The following is a 22,141-nucleotide window of genomic DNA, read 5'->3' as shown; positions in this document are numbered from 1 at the left end:
AAATTTGATTAAATTTTGATTATAATTATTGACCAATACAAAGGAAAGATCCTCTTAATTACTTATTAAGACTTTATGAGAGTATATATATATATATATAATTTTTTTTAGACTCAACGTCAATGCGGAAGAGGCCGGAGATGATGCAAAGACGGACTCTTTGGTGTCGGAATACCCTCCTTTGGCGGTCGTCACTACCTCTCTCAACACGTGAGGAAGCGAGCGTCAACCTGAAGATCTTCCTTCTTGAAAACCTCTGCTCTCATGTCCTCTTCTTCCATTGGCAGGCAGTGCCGGAGACACGATTGATCTGAACAAGCTTTTTCCATCAGAATCTAATGGTACAAAGCGTGAGCAATTCCAGCCACTCATCTCATCATCAACAATATCGCGAAGATTCTTCCACAGCCACTCATTTATTCCTTCGATTCTCTACAATTTTTTTGGTTCCTTCGACGCTGCACAGCAGATTCCCTCCACAAACATTCTCCTCCCCTGAACTCTCGATCGCTTGCTCAGGGACTGAGAATGCCTTCCTGCTCAAAGAGCCTAATCTTTCACAGAACCAGAGCCATCTCATGCTCATTTGGAGCACCAATGAGTACGTTCCTTCTCTGCAGCACTCTGCACTCTGCAGCACCATCCCAAATCAGTACGTTCCTTCTCTCGTCTCTGACATGCCATTTCCTTGTGTTTGGGCAATGAGACGGCGTTGCAAGATGTTAGGACTCTAACTTGGAGAGTCCTAATTGAGAGGAACATTCATGTAAAACTGTTAGGACTCTAACTAGGAGAGTCCTAATTGAGAGGGACATTCTGTTAGGACTCTAGCTATGAGAGTCCTAATTGAGAGGGGCATTCATGTAGGAGGTGCTTTCTTAGAGAAGAATTAGGAGTTGTAAGGGAATAGGAGTCTTGACTAGGAGTCCTATTAGGAGTTGGTTAGAAGTAAGAGTCTTAAGTAGGAGTCCTATTAGGAGTTAGGGTTTAGAAGCCCTATAAATAGCCATGTATTCCTTCTCTTTAGATAAGCAATAGATGAATCTTTTCTGCAGCCTTTGAGCAGCAACTTGGAGGGAGGAATCCCTATAGAGTTCCAAGGAGGCCGATCCCCTAAAGAGATCAACCCCAAGTTTAGAATCTGCAAGGGTTCTAACACCTGGTATCAGAGCAGCGTTCTTGGCGTCTCGCTGCCCTTCCACAGCCATCCATCAACCCTCTACAACCATCCAAAGCAATTCCCACAATTGCTTAAAAGATCGTCACCGAATTCCGTCATCATCTCCACCACCGCGGATCATCTTTTGATCTCCCCGTGAATTGCAACAGGTTCTGGTTTCCTATCTTACTGCTGCTGCAATTTAGTTATCCTTATTCGAAAATCAAAAAAAAAAAAAAATCGTTCCTATATTGCTGCATAAACTTTTCGTCACAAAGTTTTCATCTCTACGACGAAAGATACATTGCAGAATTCCAACCGCATAGCACCATCTGTTTGATCTTGCTACTGTGCTTTTTCTATCCAAATTTCTACGAAATTTTTATGACATCTTTGACACTTCCTAACAGTGTATTTCCCTTTGGTTTCATCAAAAAATTCTCAATATAAACTACTGATCTTTTATGTCCAATCTGCTGCACTTGAATTGCAGAATTCAAGCCGCATAGCACCATCTGTTTGATCTTGCTACTGTGCTTTTTCTATCCAAATTTCTACGAAATTTTTATGACATCTTTGACACTTCCTAACAGTAGATTTCCCTTTGGTTTCATTGAAAAATTCTTAATATAAACTACTGATATTTTATGTCCAATCTGCTGCACTTGAAAATCTATGCTGCAGAAAATTTCAGCTGCATATCGTTGCCTTAACCCATCTATTTGCAATCTTTTTTGAATGAAATTTCTTATACACTTCATATATCATCATGGCTTCCATCTAAGATTGATCTATTAAGAAATTCATCTCTAAAAATGATTTTATGTTACTGCAAATTTTCATCGTAGCCTGCTGAAATTTTTCAACGATAATTCTGCAATTGCAACTTGCACCAATTTCCTTGCTGTTATACTGCCGAAATTTTCTTGATTAAATTAGATATCCTTGCTGTCATATAAACTGTGATTTTGCTATCAATTCCCTCCTCAATTCTCTCAAGTTTTTGGTGGAAATTACGTCGAGAAACTGTTGTTTCTTCGACGACAATTCTACTCTTACAAGACAGCACATACTTGCTGCAACTTTTACGGATTTCTGTCAAACCTTTGCTACCATCTACCACAGATCCAAAACTTTCATCCACAGCCCTAAAACTCTACCAAACCACACCCTCAAACTGCACCCAAAACAGCCACAAAACAAGCCTAAACCGCAGCCTACATCCACCAATCCACCAACACTTTCGACTATCACTTCTCTCAACCTATACATGCCTTTAACCCAACAGCAAAAGAGAGATCTTAACATCATTGATTTGGGGCCATATACTATGGCATCTAAGGAGGCAATCAATGCTAAATTCGAAGCCTTGGAGGCGCGAATGGAGGATAAGATTCGGACGCTCTTTATCGAACTCAGATTGGGTCGACCACTAAGCCCGAAGAAATCATATCAAGGAGAGAGCTTTGCCCAATCACACCAAGCCCGAAGAGATGACTTCCAAGGGAGGGTAGGCTCTATGACCAACCCCAACTATCCATGCATGAGAGTGGACTTCCCTAGATGGGAAGAAGGAGACCCGATTGGTTGGATCTCGCGCGCGGAGCGATATTTTCGGTACCACAAAACCGCGGATGTATCTATGGTGAAAATTGCAGCTATACATCTTGAAGGGGATGCTATACAGTGGTTTGACTGGTTTGAACATACTTATGGAGTCCTTTCATGGCGTCAATTCAAAGAAGGACTGCTGATTCACTTCAGACCAACCGATTATGAGAATATTGACGAACAACTAGCAAAGATCCAACAAACCTCCACCATTCAGGAGTACCAAACCAGGTTTGAAAGGTTATCTAATCAAACTCGTGATTGGTCTCAAAAACAGCTATTGAGGACCTTCATTGAGGGCTTGAAGCCGGAGATCCGAGGAGAAGTTAAAGCGCGACAACCGTATACGCTTATGGCAGCCATCTCTTTCGCACAACATCAAGAGGAGCAATTGAACCATGAAGCTCGGAGGACTAGGGTCGCTCCTCAACCAATAATATTGAAGCCCTCAGCCCCCCCTATTATTGACCAAGTCCCTACACCAAAGAGGTTAACAAGAGAAGAGCTTCGGGAGCGATATGCGAAGGGGTTATGTTGGCATTGTGATGAGCCGTGGAGCCATGAGCATCGTTGTAGTAAAGGGGGACTTCTTATGATAGAACCGATAGAAGAAGAGGTCATTGAACATCCAAAAGAGATCCTTGAACATGAAGAAGAAGATGCAGAAGAAGAGCCACAACCGACCGAAGTTACGGTACATACACTAGCTGGCTACTCAAACCCGCAAACGATGAAAGTTGGAGGCCTTCTCAAACAACAACCGATCACTGTTCTCATCGACACGGGAAGCACTAAAAACTTCGTACACAGTAAGGTTGCTGTCCATATGAACTTACCTATTGAGAATTGCAGCAGGTTTGTCATTAAGGTCGCCAACGGATGGATTTTGAAGTATGATCGTAGGCGCCCGCAAGTGAAACTGTTGCTGAAGGACCAAGAGATAATTGCAGATTTCTTCCTTCTCCCTCTTAACAATCATGAGGCCATTAAATGGTTGACGACATTAGGTGATATTTTCTGGAATTTTATGAAACTAATTATGAAATTTTACAGTAAGGAGAAACAGGTGACATTGCACGGGAAACGTGGGGGCGACATAACAACGATTTGCATAAAGCATGCAGTGGCTTTTTGGTACAACTTGAGCAGCAAACTAAGGGAGAGCCAATAGAATTTGAAGATCCAAATCTACTTCCTTTGCTTGCTGAATTTTCAAATATATTTGACGAACCGTGCAACCTACCTCTTACCCGTCGGCATGATCATTGTATAACGATTCTTCCAGGCAAATCTTTAGTAAATACTTGGCCATATCAGTATCTACATCTCCAGAAGGATGAAATAGAAAGGATTATAAAAGAGATGATCGAAACAAGAGTTATTCGGCCGAGTTGCAACCTTTACCCTTCACCGGTGCTACTTGTACACAAGAAGGATGGAACATGGCGAATATGCGTTGATTACCGAGCTCTCAATGGCATAACCATCAAGGATAAATACCCTATTCCAGTACTAGATGAATTGCTATATGAAAGGGAGCACAAATCTTCACAAAGATGGACCTTTGATCCGGGTATTATCAAATACGAGTGTACGAAGAAGTCATACCGAAAACTGCCTTTCGAACACACAACGGCTACTAGAAATTTTTACTTTCTTCAACAAAAGTTGGGATATCTTGGGCATATCATATCAGAGAAAGGTGTGACGGTGGACCCCTTCAAAATTGGAGCAATGCAAAACTGGCTGACCCCGGGAAAAATAAAATTGCTATATGGCTTTCTGGGTTTAACAGGCTACTACCGCAAGTTCGTGAAAAACTATGGAAAGATCAGTGCACCACTTACTTCCTTACTGAAAAAAGATGTCCTCCAATGGTTGGACAGAGCCTCCACGGCCTTCGACAAACTTAAGGCAGCCATGACGACAACGCCGGTGCTAACACTACCAGATTTCAACCGACCCTTCATTATTGAGGCCGACACATCTGGAGTCAGAATTAGAGTCATTCTCATGCAAGATGGTCGAACACTCGCATACACTAGCAAGGCATTATCTCCCTCATATAAAAATAAGTCAACATATGATAAGGAGATGCTCGCCATTGTGCGCGCAGCAACGCGGTGGAGACCCTACTTGATTGGTCGACGATTTCAAATTAAAACCGACCAAAAAAGCCTTAAGTACTTTTTGGAGCGAAAGATATCATCCCCTGAGCAGCAAAAATGGGTAACAAAACTTCTTGGATTTGATTATGAAATAACTTACAAAAGGTGGAAAGAGAATATTGTTGCAGATGAGCTTTCGCAGCTACTTGAGCAAGCTGAATTTTTGATCGTTTTACTTCCAACCAGCGACTTCCTTGAGGATATTAAGATGGAATGGCAGGAAGATTCGGAGACCAGTAAGATACAAAAAAAATTAGAGGAAGCACCAAGCTCCGTGGCTCATTACAATCGGGACTCAAAAGAATTATGCTATAAGGGACACATTGTGCTTGTGACAAATTCTACTTGCATCTTCAAGAGCAGATTTTGGACAAAGTTATTCCATATGCAGGGTACTAAATTGAAAAGGAGTACGACATATCATTCACAAACCAACAGCCAGACGAAAGTTTTAAATAGGTGCTTGGAGACAGCCCAAAGCCACCCACCAAATATGACTACCCAAAGAGAACTCCAGACCCAGCCAAGTGCCATTATTAATCGACGGATCGTGACTCGACGACGACGACCCACTAATGAAGTGCTAATACAGTGGGCGAACCTACCAATAGAAGATGCCACTTGGGAGAACTATGACGACTTGAAGATCAAATTCCCAGAATTCACGAATCATCAGCCTCGAGGACAAGGCTGATTTGAAGAGGGCGGGTCTGTTAGGACTCTAGCTTGGAGAGTCCTAATTGAGAGGGACATTCATGTAAAACTGTTAAGACTCTAACTAGGAGAGTCCTAATTGAGAGGGACATTCTGTTAGGACTCTAGCTAGGAGAGTCCTAATTGAGAGGGGCATTCATGTAGGAGGTGTTTTCTTAGAGAAGAATTAGGAGTTGTAAGGGAATAGGAGTCTTGACTAGGAGTCCTATTAGGAGTTGGTTAGAAGTAAGAGTCTTAAGTAGGAGTCCTATTAGGAGTTAGGGTTTAGAAGCCCTATAAATAGCCATGTATTCCTTCTCTTTAGATAAGCAATAGATGAATATTTTCTGCGGGAGGAACCCCTATAGAGTTCCAAGGAGGTCGATCCCCTAAAGAGATCAACCCCAAGTTTAGAATCTTCAAGGGTTCTAACACAAGAAAGTACAGATCAGGAGCCATAAGACGCTACCCACGGCGGCCAAGGCCGGGTCGACCTCGGACGATGAGCCCCTGCACTCACCTGATCCAGAAGGTGCAGGGAAGAAGGGAACCATGCTCGGTGCGGTCTCCTGGATCGTCGGAACCAGCATCGGTTCTGGAATACTTGCTCTACTAGAAAAAACTTCTCCTGCGGTATATGCTTCTTTCTCTCTCTCTCTCTGAATGGTCTAGAAAGCATATGCTTTTTCTCATCCGTCATGTCCTAATGCAGGGATTCATTCCAAGTGCGATATCCATAATCCTGTGATGGGTGGTCCTGGTGATCGAAGCCCTTTTGCTAGCCGAAGTAAACATTGAGTTGAGGAAGCAGGGGATGACTTGGAAGTTGTGTCCCTCAGAACAATGGCTCAGGAGACACTGGGCGTCTGGGGAGGGAACTTGGCCACTGTCGCCTACCTCTTCTTGCGCTACACTTGTGTGGTGGCCTACACCTCCAAGTCAGGGGAAGTTCTCTCTCACTTGATCGGCCTTCCTGCTTCCACCTTGGGCAACCTCTTCACGCTCCTCGTGGCACTGCTCATACTGGTCGGTGGCATGACCATCACAGACCAAGTGAATCAATGGCTGACCGTCACAATGATAGGTTTGGCTGCTGCTTTCTCTCTCTCTAAATGGCTACTACAGTTGAGATCTTCTTCTCACTAATGCTGGAATGGCACTAACCAAAGGTTTACTGGTACTGATCGAGGCCATGTCTGTCTCCTTTGGTGGTGGGACGGTCTCAGTAACCTCCTCAGATTGGGCGAAGGCGCCACAGACCACCTGGTACTGAATACTACTGCAGGGTTGCAAAGCAATTAAACAGTTAGTGATGAACGTGAACCACAATCTTGCTGATGCTTCTTCTTCTTCTTCTTCGTCCTGCAGTCATCTGTGCATATCTCGGTGGCAATCTAGCACGGGTGAGGTTCTCAATTCTTTTAGGCAGCACCGTGCCATTGATCTCTTTACTGGTGTGGGAAAAGTATCGCACTAGGAATCTCCTCCAATTTGGATGCCACTGATCCCATGCTATTGATTGCTCATAAGGTATGGCTTAGACGTAATCACATGAGCACAGTCCATGTGCATGCATGGCTAGACTCTGTTTGCAGAATAGATAAATATATGCCCATGGAGATAGTTCATCTCTGATCGATTTGTTGTGTCAGCATAAGGTGGAGCAGCATGTTGCCGATGGTGGAAACATTCTCAATTCTAGCAGTCGGGACATCACTAATTGGCACTCTCCTTGGCTTCTCTCTGTTCTTCGTAGAACAACTCAGCAGCTTCCATGCTTCTGTACAAGTAAGATAAAATGGAAATCTTGTTTTCACTTGAAATTCCTCAGCGTTCTACAGAATCTGTAAATAGATATCAAAATCCTGCTTGATGATACCGAAGCTACCTTACTTGTGGTCACAGGAAGAACCAAAGAGCAGCGATGATGGTACAGGAGATGCCACAGAAGACTGTGAAGCAACAAAATGGTGGGAGAGCAGCAAGCTGAATATTTCGGCAATTTCCATAGTGATTTTTCCGTCGATTCTCGTTTCAACAGTTGTATCAGATGCATTTTCCATAGCAACAGGTATTGCGGTAAACGTTCGAGCAAAACATGCAAATCTGAATCTTTCCAGGTTCTCCTACACACGATGTTCCCTGATTTCTACCTTTTTCTGATGGAGTATAATGAACTATGGAACGATGTCTTTATCCGTGTACATTCAGACTTTTCCTTTTTAGTTGCTAGCATAGATTGTTGCTGGTCTTCTGCTGCATCATCTTCTTGAAGATGGAATTATGCTCCTTTGCATCTTTTGTCTAATTAGACTACTTTCTTCAAGGGTGGTTACTGCATGATGGTACTGTATGGGATTCTTCCACCTGCAATGGCCTGGGCGAGAAGTTCCTAAGATAAGGACGAGGACAAAGACGAGCAAGTTGATGGTCTTCGAGAAGGTATGTCATCTCATGCTGTGCCTGTTGTACTAGTTGGGGTAGCAATATTTTCTTGTGCTGTTGTGGTGGAACAAATACTACAGGATCTAACATGTCTGACCTCCACTTGAATTCTAGCAGTAATCTAATGCATCGCTCCATATTAAGCTAGATAACATATTTCATCTGGTTTGTACATTCCTTCATGGATCTCATAAATTCTGTACATCTGTATTTTCATCAAAACTATCCCATCTGAATTATCTGCATTATGAATTATCAACTCATAAATTTATAGATGATGTCTTCCATACCATATAATCATTCAAAGCACAGCCACACGGCAGAAAAGATGTTGGTCATTTTTCATGCTTAAGAAAAGCACGTTAATTCTAGTGAACCATTCTATTCCACAAGAGAAAGGGGGCATCAGCAGTCCATTATTCTTGTAATTTAAGTCTTAATTCTACAGGGACATCTATTGCTCAAAGCTAATAAAACTAAAACCTCCACATGCCAAAAAAGCAATTCTAGATTTTGTGCTCCTTGAAAGACTTACAATTCATCTTTCACGTCCGGGGTCGCACTCTTCTCACCGACGAAGGAAGCCAATCCGTCCGTGGTGGTCTCAGATTTTGCGGCTGCTGCCGGCTTCTGGAGCTTGAAAGGGATTGCTGCATGTTGCTTGATGAATATATAGAATGCCTTCACTGTTCTGTCAGTATCCACTGTGATCTACATGATTTGGGTATCAAAGTAAACAAGTGAAAATTACAATACATTTTCAAAATAATATCATAAAAATGTTCATGGACAATAGGTAAAGGGAAAAGGATAATTAAGAAAATATCTACGGCACTGAGTTAAAAAGTATAATGTAGTTACCGGATCAAAGCTTTTGTTCCCAGCTGGAAAGAAGAGAAGTGTAGGGAAGCCATCAGTCTGAAACAAATAAAACACATACATTCAGCTCCCATGCTTCCATGTAGGGAAGTAAAATATTTGACTCTCTTGCTTGCTGATTAATCACGAAGACTAGGTTCACTGGTATCATTAAACACATCAAGAAAGTTTAACTGCATACATACATACTACATACATACATATTTATTTATTTATATAAGACACTATATGACATAGTTGACCGTGGTACAAACTTGAAGCTTCAACTCTGACAGAATAACTCTATGGGATGAACATGAACATAAAAATGAATTATGTATCAAAAACCAATTCTCAAGTCAATCTGAGTGTCAAGTTTATCGAAGAGAGAATTAAGACCTTGGCCCGAGGGTGCTCATTTGTGGTGCCATCCATTTTTGCAATAACTAGAGACTCGATGCCCCGTAGATGCTTGGCAAGCTTGTTATATGTTGGTTCTAGTGCTTGGCAATGCCCACACCATGGTGCATATATCTGGATCAGAGATGAATTAACAACAAATTACAAATAAAAATTGTTTACTTCATTTATGTCGATTAATTGATTTACCTCAAGAAGAACATCCTTGGACTCATCCAGGACAATTTCATCAAAATTCTTACCAACAACAATTTTCACATCCCCATCATTCTGTGCACAATTACAATAATATAGATTCTTTGATCAGAGATATTGCACAGTAGATAGAAGCTGAAGTGGAAAACTAGGCAACTCACTGTCTCAGGTATCGGATCTGATTTATAGAAGGGCTTAAGCTTATCGTCCAGGAAACCCTCAGCAAAACTCTAAATCAAGAAAGCAAACTTCAGATTTCATGAATACATGCATAGGAACATGAATTTCAGAAAGTTGATATATTATTGCAATATGTCAAGAACATCGGTGTACCAAATAACATGGTCTTGGCATTATTTAAGACACGGATCTAGTGATATTAACCTTAACATTATCAAGTGTGACTTCACCATCAAGAAAAAATTTCTTGGCATCCTCATTTCCCGAGTATGCCAAAACCTGTCCAAGTCATACAGATGCAATATTGTGGATAAGATTGAAATGTCAATGATCAATTGAAGACCAAATTTTGGATTGAATATGGGAGAAATACTTACCTGAGGACCATCTCCAGTCACTCCAAAGTAATCTGAAACTGGTTTACCGACATCCTCCTTGTCCATCTCGACATATACAAAGATAAGCTTGAGATGAAAATAGAAAATGTCACTAGTCAGATCTCATAGAACAAAATGGAGATAAATAACCTTGTATATATTACATAGCATCAGGGATCAGAAAATATGACTGGAGTTAGATGAAAAGTTATGTTGTGAATAATACCTAGCCACTTGATTGTCAGAAAGGAACCTAATAAAATGACCACCAAATATTTGCCAACGATTTAAAGGGGAAAAAGAAAGAAATGAATCATTTGATGGACTAGCTTCTCACATCATAGTGACTACCCTCCAAAAGCTTATCATTATCTCTTCAAAACTAAAACTGAGAGCTACCAAAGGAAGCCTGAACAACCAACATGCTAACATAGAGTAGAACACCAGAGATCTGCTTGCGTACATTCCATAGAATTTTTTATTTGTTTGTATAAATAGAATAACAGTTGTACTTTCATCAACATAAAATCTGATAGTTTATTATGACTGAAATTAAAGAAACAGTATTTTTCATCTTTCTAAAGAACTTATAGAGACTGCAAGTTAGAAATATTAGCACGAACCTTTCCTTTAAACAATTTTGCAGCCTCCTGGAATGCTGGCATGACTTTATTGGTATCATTTGAGATGGCAAAGAGCAAAAGCTGATAGAAGAAAAGAATCCAAATGAGAAAATAAACTGAAATGAAAGTAATTACATTTAACATACAAGTAGGGCCTACCTGTTTTTTAATAGGATTTTCAAATATTTCTGGGGCAGTTTCCATTGTAAATGTAGTGACCAGTGGAAGCTTGTTAGCAAACACAAAATCAACAATTGCTGACTTACTGAATTGACCATCTACAAAAATTGAAACTACAGTCAATATCTACCTTTTACACTTTATTTCAAGAACAAATACCTTCAGAACACTACACAAATGAGCATACCATAGTAGGAAATTTTTTCTGCCTCCTTTTTCAATAACACCAAAGAAGGACGTTTAGCATTGGGATCAATATGAAAAAGCTTTGCAACATCAGGATTGACAGATTGGTAGAAGTTAATGCCATCTTCGAGTTTTGAAGCTGAGGAAAGTTCCTGACTTTCATCACCCTGCAGATATTAAAAAGAAATACAAAAAAAGTTACTGAACAAAAGAATCATTTGTAACAATGCTGTCACGGACAAAGTTCTAAACAGGATGTTTGATGTAATACTTATATATGTTCGTGTCTTTTGGTTTGTTCATGCTTTGCACAGCATGTAGAGAGACGGTCGAAAGCTTAAATGCCCCATTTTAGTTGGGTTTGGTGGCCTTCTTAGGCTTGTAAATAAAGGTTGTGTCATGTGGACACTTGTGAGAGATATTCGGTCTGTAGTGGACCATTTTGACCCTTTGTTGCGTAACCGTTCAGAGCTTGTAAAGTCTGTTTGTAATTTGCATTGTCTATGAAGTGTTTTCGAAAATGTTTGCTTGTGGATCCCGAGTGAGGCATTTTCTCTAACCCGTTTTCTCTTTTGTAGGTCCTAAGGGACCATGGGAGGCTTCAGGAAGGCTGACCTTTGCGAACGGACACGCAAGGGTGCCGCACGACTTAGGCAAAACTAGCTAAGTTCGTGACAGATGGTATTAGAGCGGGACAAGCACTCATAGAAACACTTGGCATGCAAACGTGGGGGACCTAGTGGGGCTGCGTTGAGGGCAGTCAGCACACGCGCGACCGTTTGGGGGAAAACGAGCATGGAGATGTAGGGAAAAGGAGTCGCTCGGAGGAGCGGGCATCTGAGATTGGCATTCAGAGGAATGGCCAACCCTTCGCGCAAGAGGCATCACGAGAACAAGCAAGCTTGGAAGAATGCGGAGCGCATAAAGGTTGGGATAGCTGAGTTTGAGCTACGACTCAATGTTGACAACTATGCTTAATGGTGCTCAAGGCAAGCGAGGCGCTTGGTAAAAAATGAGACTATGCAAGGTGGAATGAGTTGCTCAGCGACCGAAAGAGTTGTGCAAAGCTCACAGAGGTGAGGGGAATTGCTAACTCGAAGAATTCGGTACTCATGCATGGGCTTGTATGCGGACGATGGAATGTTCGCGGCCATCCCAAGACGACCGAAAGTCGACGCCATGGAGCATTGAAACTTTCTCTTCGGCATGTGAAGGATACGTTCGTAGGAGGCTGAAGTGTGCAGCGAGTTCAGCATATTGCTAGGCCTTGAGTGATGTAGTGGGGGCTGTATTGACGTGGAGTCGCAATCTAGCAAATGCGTTTGCAGGAAGCAGAACAATGCGCAGTTTGTTCAGTAAATCGGAGTAGTCCAAAGGGATGGTGGTCTCCGAAACGAAGAGAGATATTGTTCCAACGGGATAGATATCCAGGAGGGATAAGTCCCGGATCTCCAGAGGGAGAATCATGTGCAACAGACCGCACATGTTGAGGAGGAGTAGCTAAAAAACAACAACTCCACGAAGCTCAATGGACCAAGCGAGCGGCGAGGAGTCGTCGCATGATCTCGCTTGAGAGAATGCATTGGTGGATGCATTGCGAGATCAAGTGGGGGAGCGACCCAATGCAACACAAATGAAGGCACACTTGGAGTTGATATGGAGATCAGACTCAAGGGAGAGCTGACCCGTGGAATGGTGGGCACGAGGGCCACCATCAACTCAATGCAAAAACGAGGAACGGAACAACTTGGGTGTAACTTTGTGAAGTACCCAAGCCGCATAAAGGAAGCCGGCATAGAAGATGGAACACGGAGTGGAGGCACAGAGCTTTCCTTGGACAGAGGTCAAGGACATGAACTCTTGCAGAGGCAAGAGCAGGATCATGTTGTTCCATGGGTCCTTCATTCTGATGGAGCAGACTCATCTTGCATAGTGCTAAAGACAAAGGGAGCTTATGGGCACATGCACCTTATCTCGAAGAAACATTTGATGGAGGAACTAAGGCGACTCAACTTGCGGAGGCGAAGTTAGGTTAAAAAGGCCTTGGCACGGGGCAAGAGGACGCAAAGACAAGTACTCTTGAAGAATATGCCACAGTGTTGCCATTCAAGTTGCCATGAAGGAAGCAGTGCGCAGCAGAGATTGTGCTAGTAGGGGTAGAGGCCCAGGATTCAGACAATGGTGCATCATTTTCAGCGAAGTCGGTGGACTTCGGGAGCTACTAGGCGACGGACTATCCTAGAGCGGTGCTTCATCTAGGTGTGACCCAAGAGCGGGTGGATAAAGGTCGATTGCCAAAGAAGCGAACAAAATCGAAGGTGGAAGAGACCCTACGATGTATTGGTAGAGGCCACACATGGAGGGATCACAATTCGAGTTCATCCCACTAGGATCAGAATGCAATGGAGATATCACCAGGAGGCGACATGGTGCAGCGGATTGTGGTGGAACAGTTCGTGACAATGCGATACACATGACTAGTCCCGTGAGGAACTATATCATACGGAGGTATGATCAGGAGCTACTGGAAGCTCCACTTTGGTGAATAACACGACGGCAAGAAGGGCTATGGATTCAAGGATTGAAGGCCATGATACCACAGAGGCGGGTCTACCGTGTGTGCATCGAATCTTGCATCAGATGAAAGCCTTGGTTATCAGTATATGGGGGCTGTGTTCCACCGAGGGAAAAGTTCGAATGCAAGTACCAGTGAGTCCCATGGGAGGGACTTGATCATGCAGAGGTATGATCAAAGCAGCTGGAGAGTTGGACTGCTCCAGAGCCCATATTCGCTTAAGGGAGCCCGGCAAGTCAGAGGACAAGGTCGAGTAAGCGAACGTTGCTACCAAGGAAGCTAAAGAGAACAGAATCATTGCAAACCCTACAACATGATGGCAAAGGCCATGCATGGGAGTTGCAGTCTGTCTTTCCATCGACCAAATGGAGCTACTTGGAGAACACAGAGGTGTTGAAGCAGGGGGTCGAAAGGGGCGAGGAAGCGACGACGAGTACAAAGAGACTTAGCTACCCAAAATCAAGCATCAGTTAGAATAGAGGTGGACTCGAAGGAGTGCCACAGAGACATATCTACTGATCATAAAGAAAAGGGATACAGATGCAAGGCGACGGATAGTAGGGCCATGGGCATAGCAGCGCCGTGGTACCGCAGAGGCGGGACTTCCATGAAAATCATTGATCCCTTGCTCTCATAAAGGGAGAGCGCTTGGTCGTAAAAGGGGCTGAGGAGGTGGAGCATGCAGAGGCAAACTCCAAGTACCGAGACAAGGTTGAAGGGCAAAGGCCAAGGAACTTGGTAAGACCGATGTCAACGAGCTTCTCATCAAGATAACCGAAAGTGAAGGACTTCGAGTCATGCAAGAGTGCACGACCAAGGAACGAAGCAGGCAGTACGCAGTACTATACCTTTGCTACTCAGTGGAGTAGACAACAGGGTTGATGGAGAAGACGGTACAATCCCAAAGGCGACCAAATCTATTAGAGAATTACTCCAAGTTGGGGTGAAAACTTCCTGCATTACAGAAGTTTGATGGCATTGAGAAGATAAATCACAATTGCTAACTCAATGCAATGAGTGCAAACACTTCGAGTGCTTCAGAAGTATGAGCAAAGAGCAGGCGAAGGTCAGTAACCAGCTCGACGCATGGAGTACAACCCTTGAGGAGACGGGCGAAGTCAAGTAACCATTGCTTTCTCAACTCTTAAGAGAATGGGCGAAACCGAGTACCCAAATTCTCTTATCTATCCAGCAAAGGAGCGCTGCACAGGTTCAAAGACCCTTCGAAGATAATGGAAGACAATAATTGTCAAATCCTCACCAATAGTGATCAGTGCTACTGAGAGTAGATTATCCGCTTCATTTCCCAACAGAATGCCAATCGAAAGCAGAAGTGATGCGAATCTACTTGGAAGTGACAACTAAATGAAAGAAGAGTCGATGGATATTTTGTGGAGGAAGGACCCAAAACTTCGAAAGTTTGTGAGGTGATGCTCGTTAAAGCTCCAACAAGCATCCACCCAGTTCAAACAGCATGTGGTATTTGAGAGACTAGCGCAAGTAAGGATGGTCTTTTCTTTCATCTGGATGATTCGTAAGAATCAACAAGGATCAACACAACTCAGCCAACCCCACACTAGAGTCAAAGTCATTGGCGAGTTGAAACAGCATAGCGGATTAAAAGTTCAACTACTCAACAACAGCAGCGGAGAGCAGTTGGGAGCCAAGAGGTGCATTGCAGCTGGAGCAGAAGATTGAAGACTTAGCAAAGGCAAAGAGTTGCAGTGTCGGCAAAAGGCTTCGACGAGGACGTCGAAGGAATAAGTGGGGGAGAATGTCACGGACAAAGTTCTAAACAGGATATTTGATATAATACTTATATATGTCCATGTCTTTTGGTTTGTTCATGCTTTGCACAGCATGTAGAGGGACGATCGAAGGCTTAAAAACCTCATTTTAGTTGGGTTTGGTGGCCTTCTTAGGTTTGTAAATAAAGGTTATGTCATGTGGACACTTGTGAGAGATATTCGGTCTATAGTGAACCATTTTGACCTTTTGTTGTACAACCTTTTAGAGCTTGTAAAGTCTGTTTGTAATTTGCATTGTCTATGAAGTATTTTCGGAAATGTTTGCTTGTGGATCTTGAGTGAGGTGTTTTCTCTAACTCGTTTTCTCTTTTGTAGGTCCTAAGGAACTATAGGAGACTTCAGAGAGGTTAACCTTTGCGGACGGACACGCAAGAGTGCCGCACGACTTAGGCAAAACCAACTAAGTTCGTGACAATGCGGTCATATCTATATAGCTAAAGTGTTACTGATGTCAAGCATCAGGCACAAAAATATCAACAAAGCCCAACAAACATAGTAAAGGACATTGATATTGCTCTCTTAGAAAATTCCTCATGTAGGGTCCTCATTAGTTACAAAAATAAAATGAAATGATCTTACTTCAATCATTAGTCAGATCATAGAGTGAAGATCTGACAGTATGTCAATTTCTATCCGCTAATATAAAAAAAAAATACAGTAATAGCCAAAATATAAACATTATGGGCTTCCAGCACTCAAAGAGTCAAAGTTTGCTAGAGCTCAAAGTTACAAGGACTTAAGAAAATACCACCAAAGAGTCAAGAAAGCCCAAAACAACTTTGCTATCAGAAGTCAAGATCTTTTCTGCCTCCTCAATTGTGGTTATATTTTGAACTCCAGGTCCTATCTTTTTCTTGATCCAGGTGACAATTGCATCCCTGCTCATAAAAGATAAAACACAGCATCATGTACTCGTCAAAATGTTTTTGTAATTCTTAAAGCACCAAAAAGGAAACAGTACAATTAAGCAACAGGTAAAGTAAAAGTGGACAAAAGAGAATTTCTGACAACCACATGGCCTTTCTCCTTAGGGTTTTTCTTGGGCCATCCCCATGTATTGTTAGTAACACTGAACCTAATTCAAGTTTCCACCATTCTTTAGTGGATCCTGTAAGGTCTTCAATAGTTCCCTGACGCAGATTCAAGTCCATTTCAGCCAAGGCCTACAATCTTGATATCTACAATATCATAGCTTTAGAAGACTAAAAAATCCGGATGAAAGCAATTCCAAAGACGCCTCTCAGAAAGGAAGAAAAAGATAAGAACACCATAATTTATGACTAAGATACTAGACAGAGCGCATTGGCAAAGGAATTTAGATAAATTAGGTTGGATGGAAGCAGATCCAGGCAAAGAGGGCTCAGATGTAAGGAAAGGGTGAAGCCACCCTCGGACAAATTACCTACTCCTCTGGCCGGGATAGTCCTTGTGGACGCCGTCGATGAAGAAGAGCACAGTGGGGAATCCCTGCAGCTCGAAACGCTGCGCGAGCTCGTTCTCCTCCGTGGCGTCCACCTTGGCGAGCACCACGTCCTCCCCGCGGAGCTCGGTGGCGGCGGCCGCGTACTCCGGCGCGAGGGCCTGGCAGTGCCCGCACCACGGCGCGTAGAACTCGACCATCACGTGGCGGTGCTTCGCCAGGAAGTCGCTGAAGTTGCCGTCGGTGAGCACCACGACGTCCGTCTCGTCTATCGTGGGCGACATGTCGTGCGATCCGTAGTCGGCATCGTCGAAGGCATCGTACTGATCCTGGTCGGCGTACTCCGGCTCCTTGTCGGCCTCCGAATGGGACTCGTCGGCGTAGTGTCCTAAGCCACCATCGTCGTGACTGTCAGCGGCTCCGTTGTCCTCCTCGTCGAGGAAGCTGAGATCCTCCTCGTCGTGGTCCAGATCGGCGCGCCCCTTGGGTGCGAAGGCGAGGGCGGCATGGACCAGGAGGAGAGACGAGATCGCGAGGGCAAGGAGGAGAGCTCGAGACGCCATGTCTACACCTCGAGCTCGGTTCGATGACGTGGTTGGGGTTTGGGAGGGGTTTTGTAAGGAAACGGACGGCGGGTGCTTCGCGTGAGCGACCGAAGGCGACAAGGGGAAGCCGTTTGGCCACGTGGGCTCATGGGACTCGTGCAATGACGTGAAAGGCCAAATTTGGACGAGTCACGCGCGGCCACGTTGGTCTTCCCGCGTGCTGGTGACAGGTAAGCGGGGAGATGTAGCCGCAGTTTACGGGTTTTAAGAAACGAAGCGCAGATCTGGCCGTTGTGATGAATCGGACGGTCGATTAGGGACATATCAACGTGCGTTGCCCGCGTTATCGTGAGACGGACGTTCTTGCGATGTGAGCAACGTCAGTCAACGGTTTGTTGACTTGGCGAATCCTGCAGACATCCGAAATTGCAGCGGGGTCGGATCCTCCTCTGTATACAAGCCCGATCAGAAGGCGGATCGGGCCGGGTTCGATCCTCCTCTGTATACAAGCCCGATCAGAAGGAGGATCGGGCCGGGTTGTCTCGCGACCAGCGAACCCGGCCTGACCCGGTTCGTGCAAAGCTGTGGAGAGAGTACTTGCCGCTGGGACTCCGCCGCGGTTGTCATCGCATTGCCCTCTCTCCACGCCCTTGGAAATGGGGCAGAAGGAATCACTTGAAATCGTGACCGGCGAATATGATCAGTATCCTTTCACAGGTGAATGGAACATTTCGATTCGAAATGTTACTCTTTCTCCCAATCTAGCCCTCAATTCCTTCGGCTTTGGATTCGAATATCTGTTCCGTATGGTCGGAACCCGCCTTTCTTGATTTTTAGGTTCTATAAAAAACATTGCCTTGCGATCGATTCTTCCTTTGCGGATAATGATTTTCTTTGCATGTATGTAGATCTTTTGGTTGGGAGAGTAACTAGTTGAGATTAACCTATGTATTCTGTTGGGGGAAGGAACGATCTTGATGGAGCTTGTTGATGCAGGAGCGTCTTATTGGTGTTGCCTTAGGGACCGCCTTCACGGCTTCGATCCTTTTCCAGAACCGCAGGGCCATACACTGACAACAGATTCGTTTAGTATGAGGTAGGTTCGATCTCATTCGCAATTATATTCTTAGTTTTAACATTAATGGAGAATTCATGACATGCTGAAATCTTCTTTCCTTCAAATGCTAGTTCACATTAATTCTATTATCCAATCCCAACATCTGATCTTTGTTGTGAGACATTGTGGTTCCATGATTGTGAACAATTGATGAGTGAGCACACACACTAAAGAAATGTATTACATCAACTAAATGGAGTCATCTTTTAACGTATTAATTGAATCTTCTTGACCTTGTTCCTCCGCAAACAGGACTTGCGTGTTATGGAATTTTGGGAGATATGTTGGACAAACTCTTGGGCACCATGCATTTGAATTCCAAGACATGTATTGTGCAAGGCTGTAAATTCTATATGGTATATTAGCAAAGAATCTGTTTCCTTCATAGAAATAATTTGCTATCTGGTGACAACCAAGTTGGCAAGTTATCATAATAGGCCACAAACTTGATGCAAGTCTGTGCATCCACTTAGGTTGGATCTACATTTCAGAATCCAAAAAGATAGATATTGAAAGCTTTTCTGTATGTGGAGGATGACATCTGGCTTGCTTCAGCTGAACCAATTTGATATGGTAACTTTGGACGATTGGAAGGGTTTGTATAGGCTTCACATTGTCCCGGTTTATGCTGTTATGGGGGGCTTTTGCTGTAAGCAATTAGGCGTTAGTGTGCATCGTGACATTCTTCATTGGAATAGCAACTTGGTGTACATTTTTACTGTTCTGAAAAATCATAGGAATAACTTTTAGGCAGAAGCATACTCTTAGCTTATGTCTAAAAGTTGTGGCTGTCCTAGCACCAAAATGGAGCAAAAGTAAATGACCAGGTGAAAAGTTTTAATGGTCACTGTCTTTCCATGTAAGTTGCTAGTATTTGTCAAAGTTTATTGTACTATAAGGAAAATGTACATGTAGGATTTTTGATATGAGAAAGAAGGATGTGCCATAAATATGATGTTCATGCCAGAATTTACAGAACACTTTTGGTGCAGTGGTTCTTTGTGATCGAATCTTATTATTAGATGGATATATTAGTTGATACTAAATGTAAGTATCTGGCATTTCTGTTCTTCACTTGTGACAAAACAATTTTAACAAAGTTAATGAAACACAAAACAACAAAAATGTTAGCTTCAGTTCAATATTCTCTTGTCACATAATGAAAACCGACTTTTCTATGTCTTTTATTGTAACCGGCCTATCTACCTACTATCAACATATTGTGTTTTTTTCTTTCTAAAATAGGACAGAGATCTATGACAATAAGATGCTATCTTTTACCCTGCAGCCCAAAGAGCACATGATTGCAAAGAATAGCTCCTATAAATTTGCCCGAATTTGGAACAAAGCTGTAGATGGGACATCGGGGCCACTGATCATATATCCAGCTCACGTGGATGGTTGCGAGTTCAGTAGACAGTTTATCCAAATGCAACAAAGATGCAGTTGCTTCTTTCTGTGTGGTATATGCTTTTTAATGTTAAAGCCCTAAATTTTCTATTTTGATTGTTGTTTCTGAAATTATTGTATTTCGACTTTGTGCTGTGTATTGTTGTCGTAAACAAAACTTGAGTTTGTACCCCAAGTTAGGTGTACAACACATTTTAATTGCCGATCTAATGATCCTTACTGATCAATTTACTTCATTTTTCTTTCATAAATATCCTCTTCAAGTGTTTGGTTTTAATCCAAGTTAGCAGATGGTTGCTTTGTTGGCGCATGAATGTTATTACAGGAATGTATTATGTACTGGCATGTGTATTGAATCTTCTATCCCTTCTGGTTTGCTATTGTTTGGAGAAGCTAGAAATGACCCCTTTTTATTGATTGAGCCCATCAATCACCAGACCGTGTGAAGATGACATAAAGGACGACACTTGATAGATCTTCACTTTAGGAGTACATTCTTGATGATGCAAACAAGGTGAAGTGGAAGAGAAATGCAGAGAAACATGACACAGCACCCAAATGCGTTCATGAAGGTGAAGAAATGAGTTGATGCCCAACGACATCAACATCAGATGAGGCTTGTTCTTCTGGTTGAGGTAGAAGAGGAAACGGAGGTGTCGTCATGCATTGCTCCCGAAGGACCCCATAGCTTTGGCACCGCTCGCTCTCAGGACGTACTGGTGATAGGCTGCAGCAATGGCAGCACCGACGAAAGGCCCCACCCAGAAGATCCACTGCAAGCACATCAATTGCCCGCTCATCTCCATTCTTTGCAGTCATTAATCCATGAGCTAATAATGCAGATATCACTAGCTATCTTTTCTTTTACATATTATGACTACTGCGGAGAGATCGGTACCTGGTCATCCCAGGCCTTGTCCTGGTTGTAGATGACGGCAGCTCCCAAGCTCCTCGCAGGGTTGATGCCGGTGCCGGTGATCGGGATCGTGGCCAAGTGCACCATGAAAACTGCGAACCCAATTGGAAGAGGAGCCAAAACCTGTAGCGAAGAACGCCAGATACACACACATATATATATATATAGAGAGAGAGAGAGAGAGACAGACGTACACATATGTAAGTATGTGATGAGAGTTACAGACCGGCACGTGGGAATCACGGGCGTTGCGCTTCGGATCGGTGGCGGCGAAGACGGTGTAGACGAGGACGAAGGTACCGATGATCTCGGCGGCGAGGCCGGTGCCCTTGGAGTAGCCGGCGCTGAGCTCGTTGGCGCCGCCACCGTAGCGGACGAAGTAGGCCTCTTGGAATCCCTTGACGAGGCCGACTCCGCATATGGCTCCCAGGCACTGCGCCACCATGTAGAGGAGGGCGCGGACCAGCGAGACCTTGCGCGCCAAGAATAGCCCCAGCGTCACCGCCGGGTTGATGTGCCCACCTGCATGCGCCGCATCGCCCACACGAGCGCCGTCAGCAAATGCATACTTACCGTAGAGACTGCAAGCAACGAGTACTGTCGCAAAGCAAAGGGACGAACCGGAGATGCCGGCGGTGCAGTAGACGAGAATAAAGATCATGCCGCCGAAGGCCCACGCGATGCCGAGGATCCCGACGCCGCTACACGCGGCGTCGGCCGGGTTCACGTTGGGGTCCGACTGGTGCTTGTACCCGATCACGGTCGCCACCGTGACGTACAGGAACAGCATCGTCGCGACGAACTCCGCGATCGCCGCGCGGTACAACGACCACTTGGTCAGCTCCTCCGCGTCGATGAGCGGCGCCGGCGGTGGGTCAGTGTAGTCCTTGCCTCCGTACTCGCCGCGTCCTGCCACCTCGGTATCCTTCGCCATCGATGCAGTTGCGAACCAGAGGACAAGTAGTAGCACTTGTAAGCTGTGCGCTTGGAAGGAGGGAGAGTTGGAGCTATTTATGGGCCACGGGTGACGAACAGTAGCAGCAGGAGGGCTGGTTCTCTCCGTGCAATCTTGCTACCGATGGATTGAGGTTTAGGGTTATAATATGCCGCCCCTGACCGACCAAATCCTCATCGGTGGATCATCATCGCAGTTCATCAACCCATTGTCGGCCCCACCACGCAGTACTATTCCAAGTCAGATGCTCGACCACCGCCGGTACGTGAGAGGGATGCTATATGCCTGTGTCGGCTGTGT

At 44.0% G+C, this 22,141-nt stretch overlaps 3 protein-coding genes across 12 annotated transcripts; 1 reads left to right on the top strand and 2 right to left on the bottom strand.

Moving 5' to 3' along the window:
* The first annotated feature begins 449 nt into the window (after positions 1 to 449).
* On the top strand, positions 450 to 20,219 carry LOC135644531 (uncharacterized). Of its 10 annotated transcripts, none has more exons than XM_065162184.1 (11): positions 452 to 652; positions 1,056 to 1,329; positions 6,079 to 6,264; positions 6,344 to 6,715; positions 6,801 to 6,897; positions 7,000 to 7,161; positions 7,284 to 7,419; positions 7,537 to 7,702; positions 7,959 to 8,073; positions 18,440 to 18,539; positions 19,849 to 20,219. In XM_065162184.1, exons 4-6 carry the CDS (start codon positions 6,475 to 6,477, stop codon positions 7,106 to 7,108), a joined length of 447 nt encoding a protein of 148 aa, XP_065018256.1. In that variant the 5' UTR covers positions 452 to 652; positions 1,056 to 1,329; positions 6,079 to 6,264; positions 6,344 to 6,474; the 3' UTR covers positions 7,109 to 7,161; positions 7,284 to 7,419; positions 7,537 to 7,702; positions 7,959 to 8,073; positions 18,440 to 18,539; positions 19,849 to 20,219. The 10 variants fall into 10 exon arrangements, 9 of the variants coding, with proteins under 9 accessions (XP_065018256.1, XP_065018258.1, XP_065018259.1 ...); XM_065162185.1 differs by having other exon boundaries at positions 459 to 601; XR_010498498.1 differs by lacking the exon at positions 1,056 to 1,329 and having other exon boundaries at positions 450 to 652.
* Positions 8,425 to 17,504, bottom strand: LOC135644530 (protein disulfide isomerase-like 1-4). The gene is made up of 12 exons (XM_065162178.1): positions 16,881 to 17,504; positions 16,227 to 16,356; positions 11,097 to 11,262; positions 10,889 to 11,007; positions 10,730 to 10,810; positions 10,107 to 10,193; positions 9,934 to 10,008; positions 9,711 to 9,779; positions 9,544 to 9,624; positions 9,334 to 9,468; positions 8,938 to 8,994; positions 8,425 to 8,787 (listed from the first exon to the last, which is right to left on the bottom strand). Exons 1-12 carry the CDS (start codon positions 17,459 to 17,461, stop codon positions 8,608 to 8,610), a joined length of 1,761 nt encoding a protein of 586 aa, XP_065018250.1. The 5' UTR covers positions 17,462 to 17,504; the 3' UTR covers positions 8,425 to 8,607.
* Positions 20,220 to 20,359: 140 nt separating the features above from the next.
* On the bottom strand, positions 20,360 to 21,941 carry LOC103994968 (aquaporin PIP2-4). Its single transcript, XM_009415439.3, has 4 exons — positions 21,508 to 21,941; positions 21,113 to 21,408; positions 20,869 to 21,009; positions 20,360 to 20,743 (listed from the first exon to the last, which is right to left on the bottom strand). The coding sequence occupies exons 1-4, from the start codon at positions 21,818 to 21,820 to the stop codon at positions 20,630 to 20,632; spliced, it is 864 nt and encodes a 287-aa protein (XP_009413714.1). The 5' UTR covers positions 21,821 to 21,941; the 3' UTR covers positions 20,360 to 20,629.
* Positions 21,942 to 22,141: the final 200 nt, after the last annotated feature.

The sequence above is a fragment of the Musa acuminata genome, chromosome BXJ3-8 (assembly GCF_036884655.1).
Source record: "Musa acuminata AAA Group cultivar baxijiao chromosome BXJ3-8, Cavendish_Baxijiao_AAA, whole genome shotgun sequence".
In the NCBI taxonomy this organism is placed as follows: domain Eukaryota; kingdom Viridiplantae; phylum Streptophyta; class Magnoliopsida; order Zingiberales; family Musaceae; genus Musa; species Musa acuminata.
This window is presented reverse-complemented; position numbering and strand designations above follow the sequence as displayed.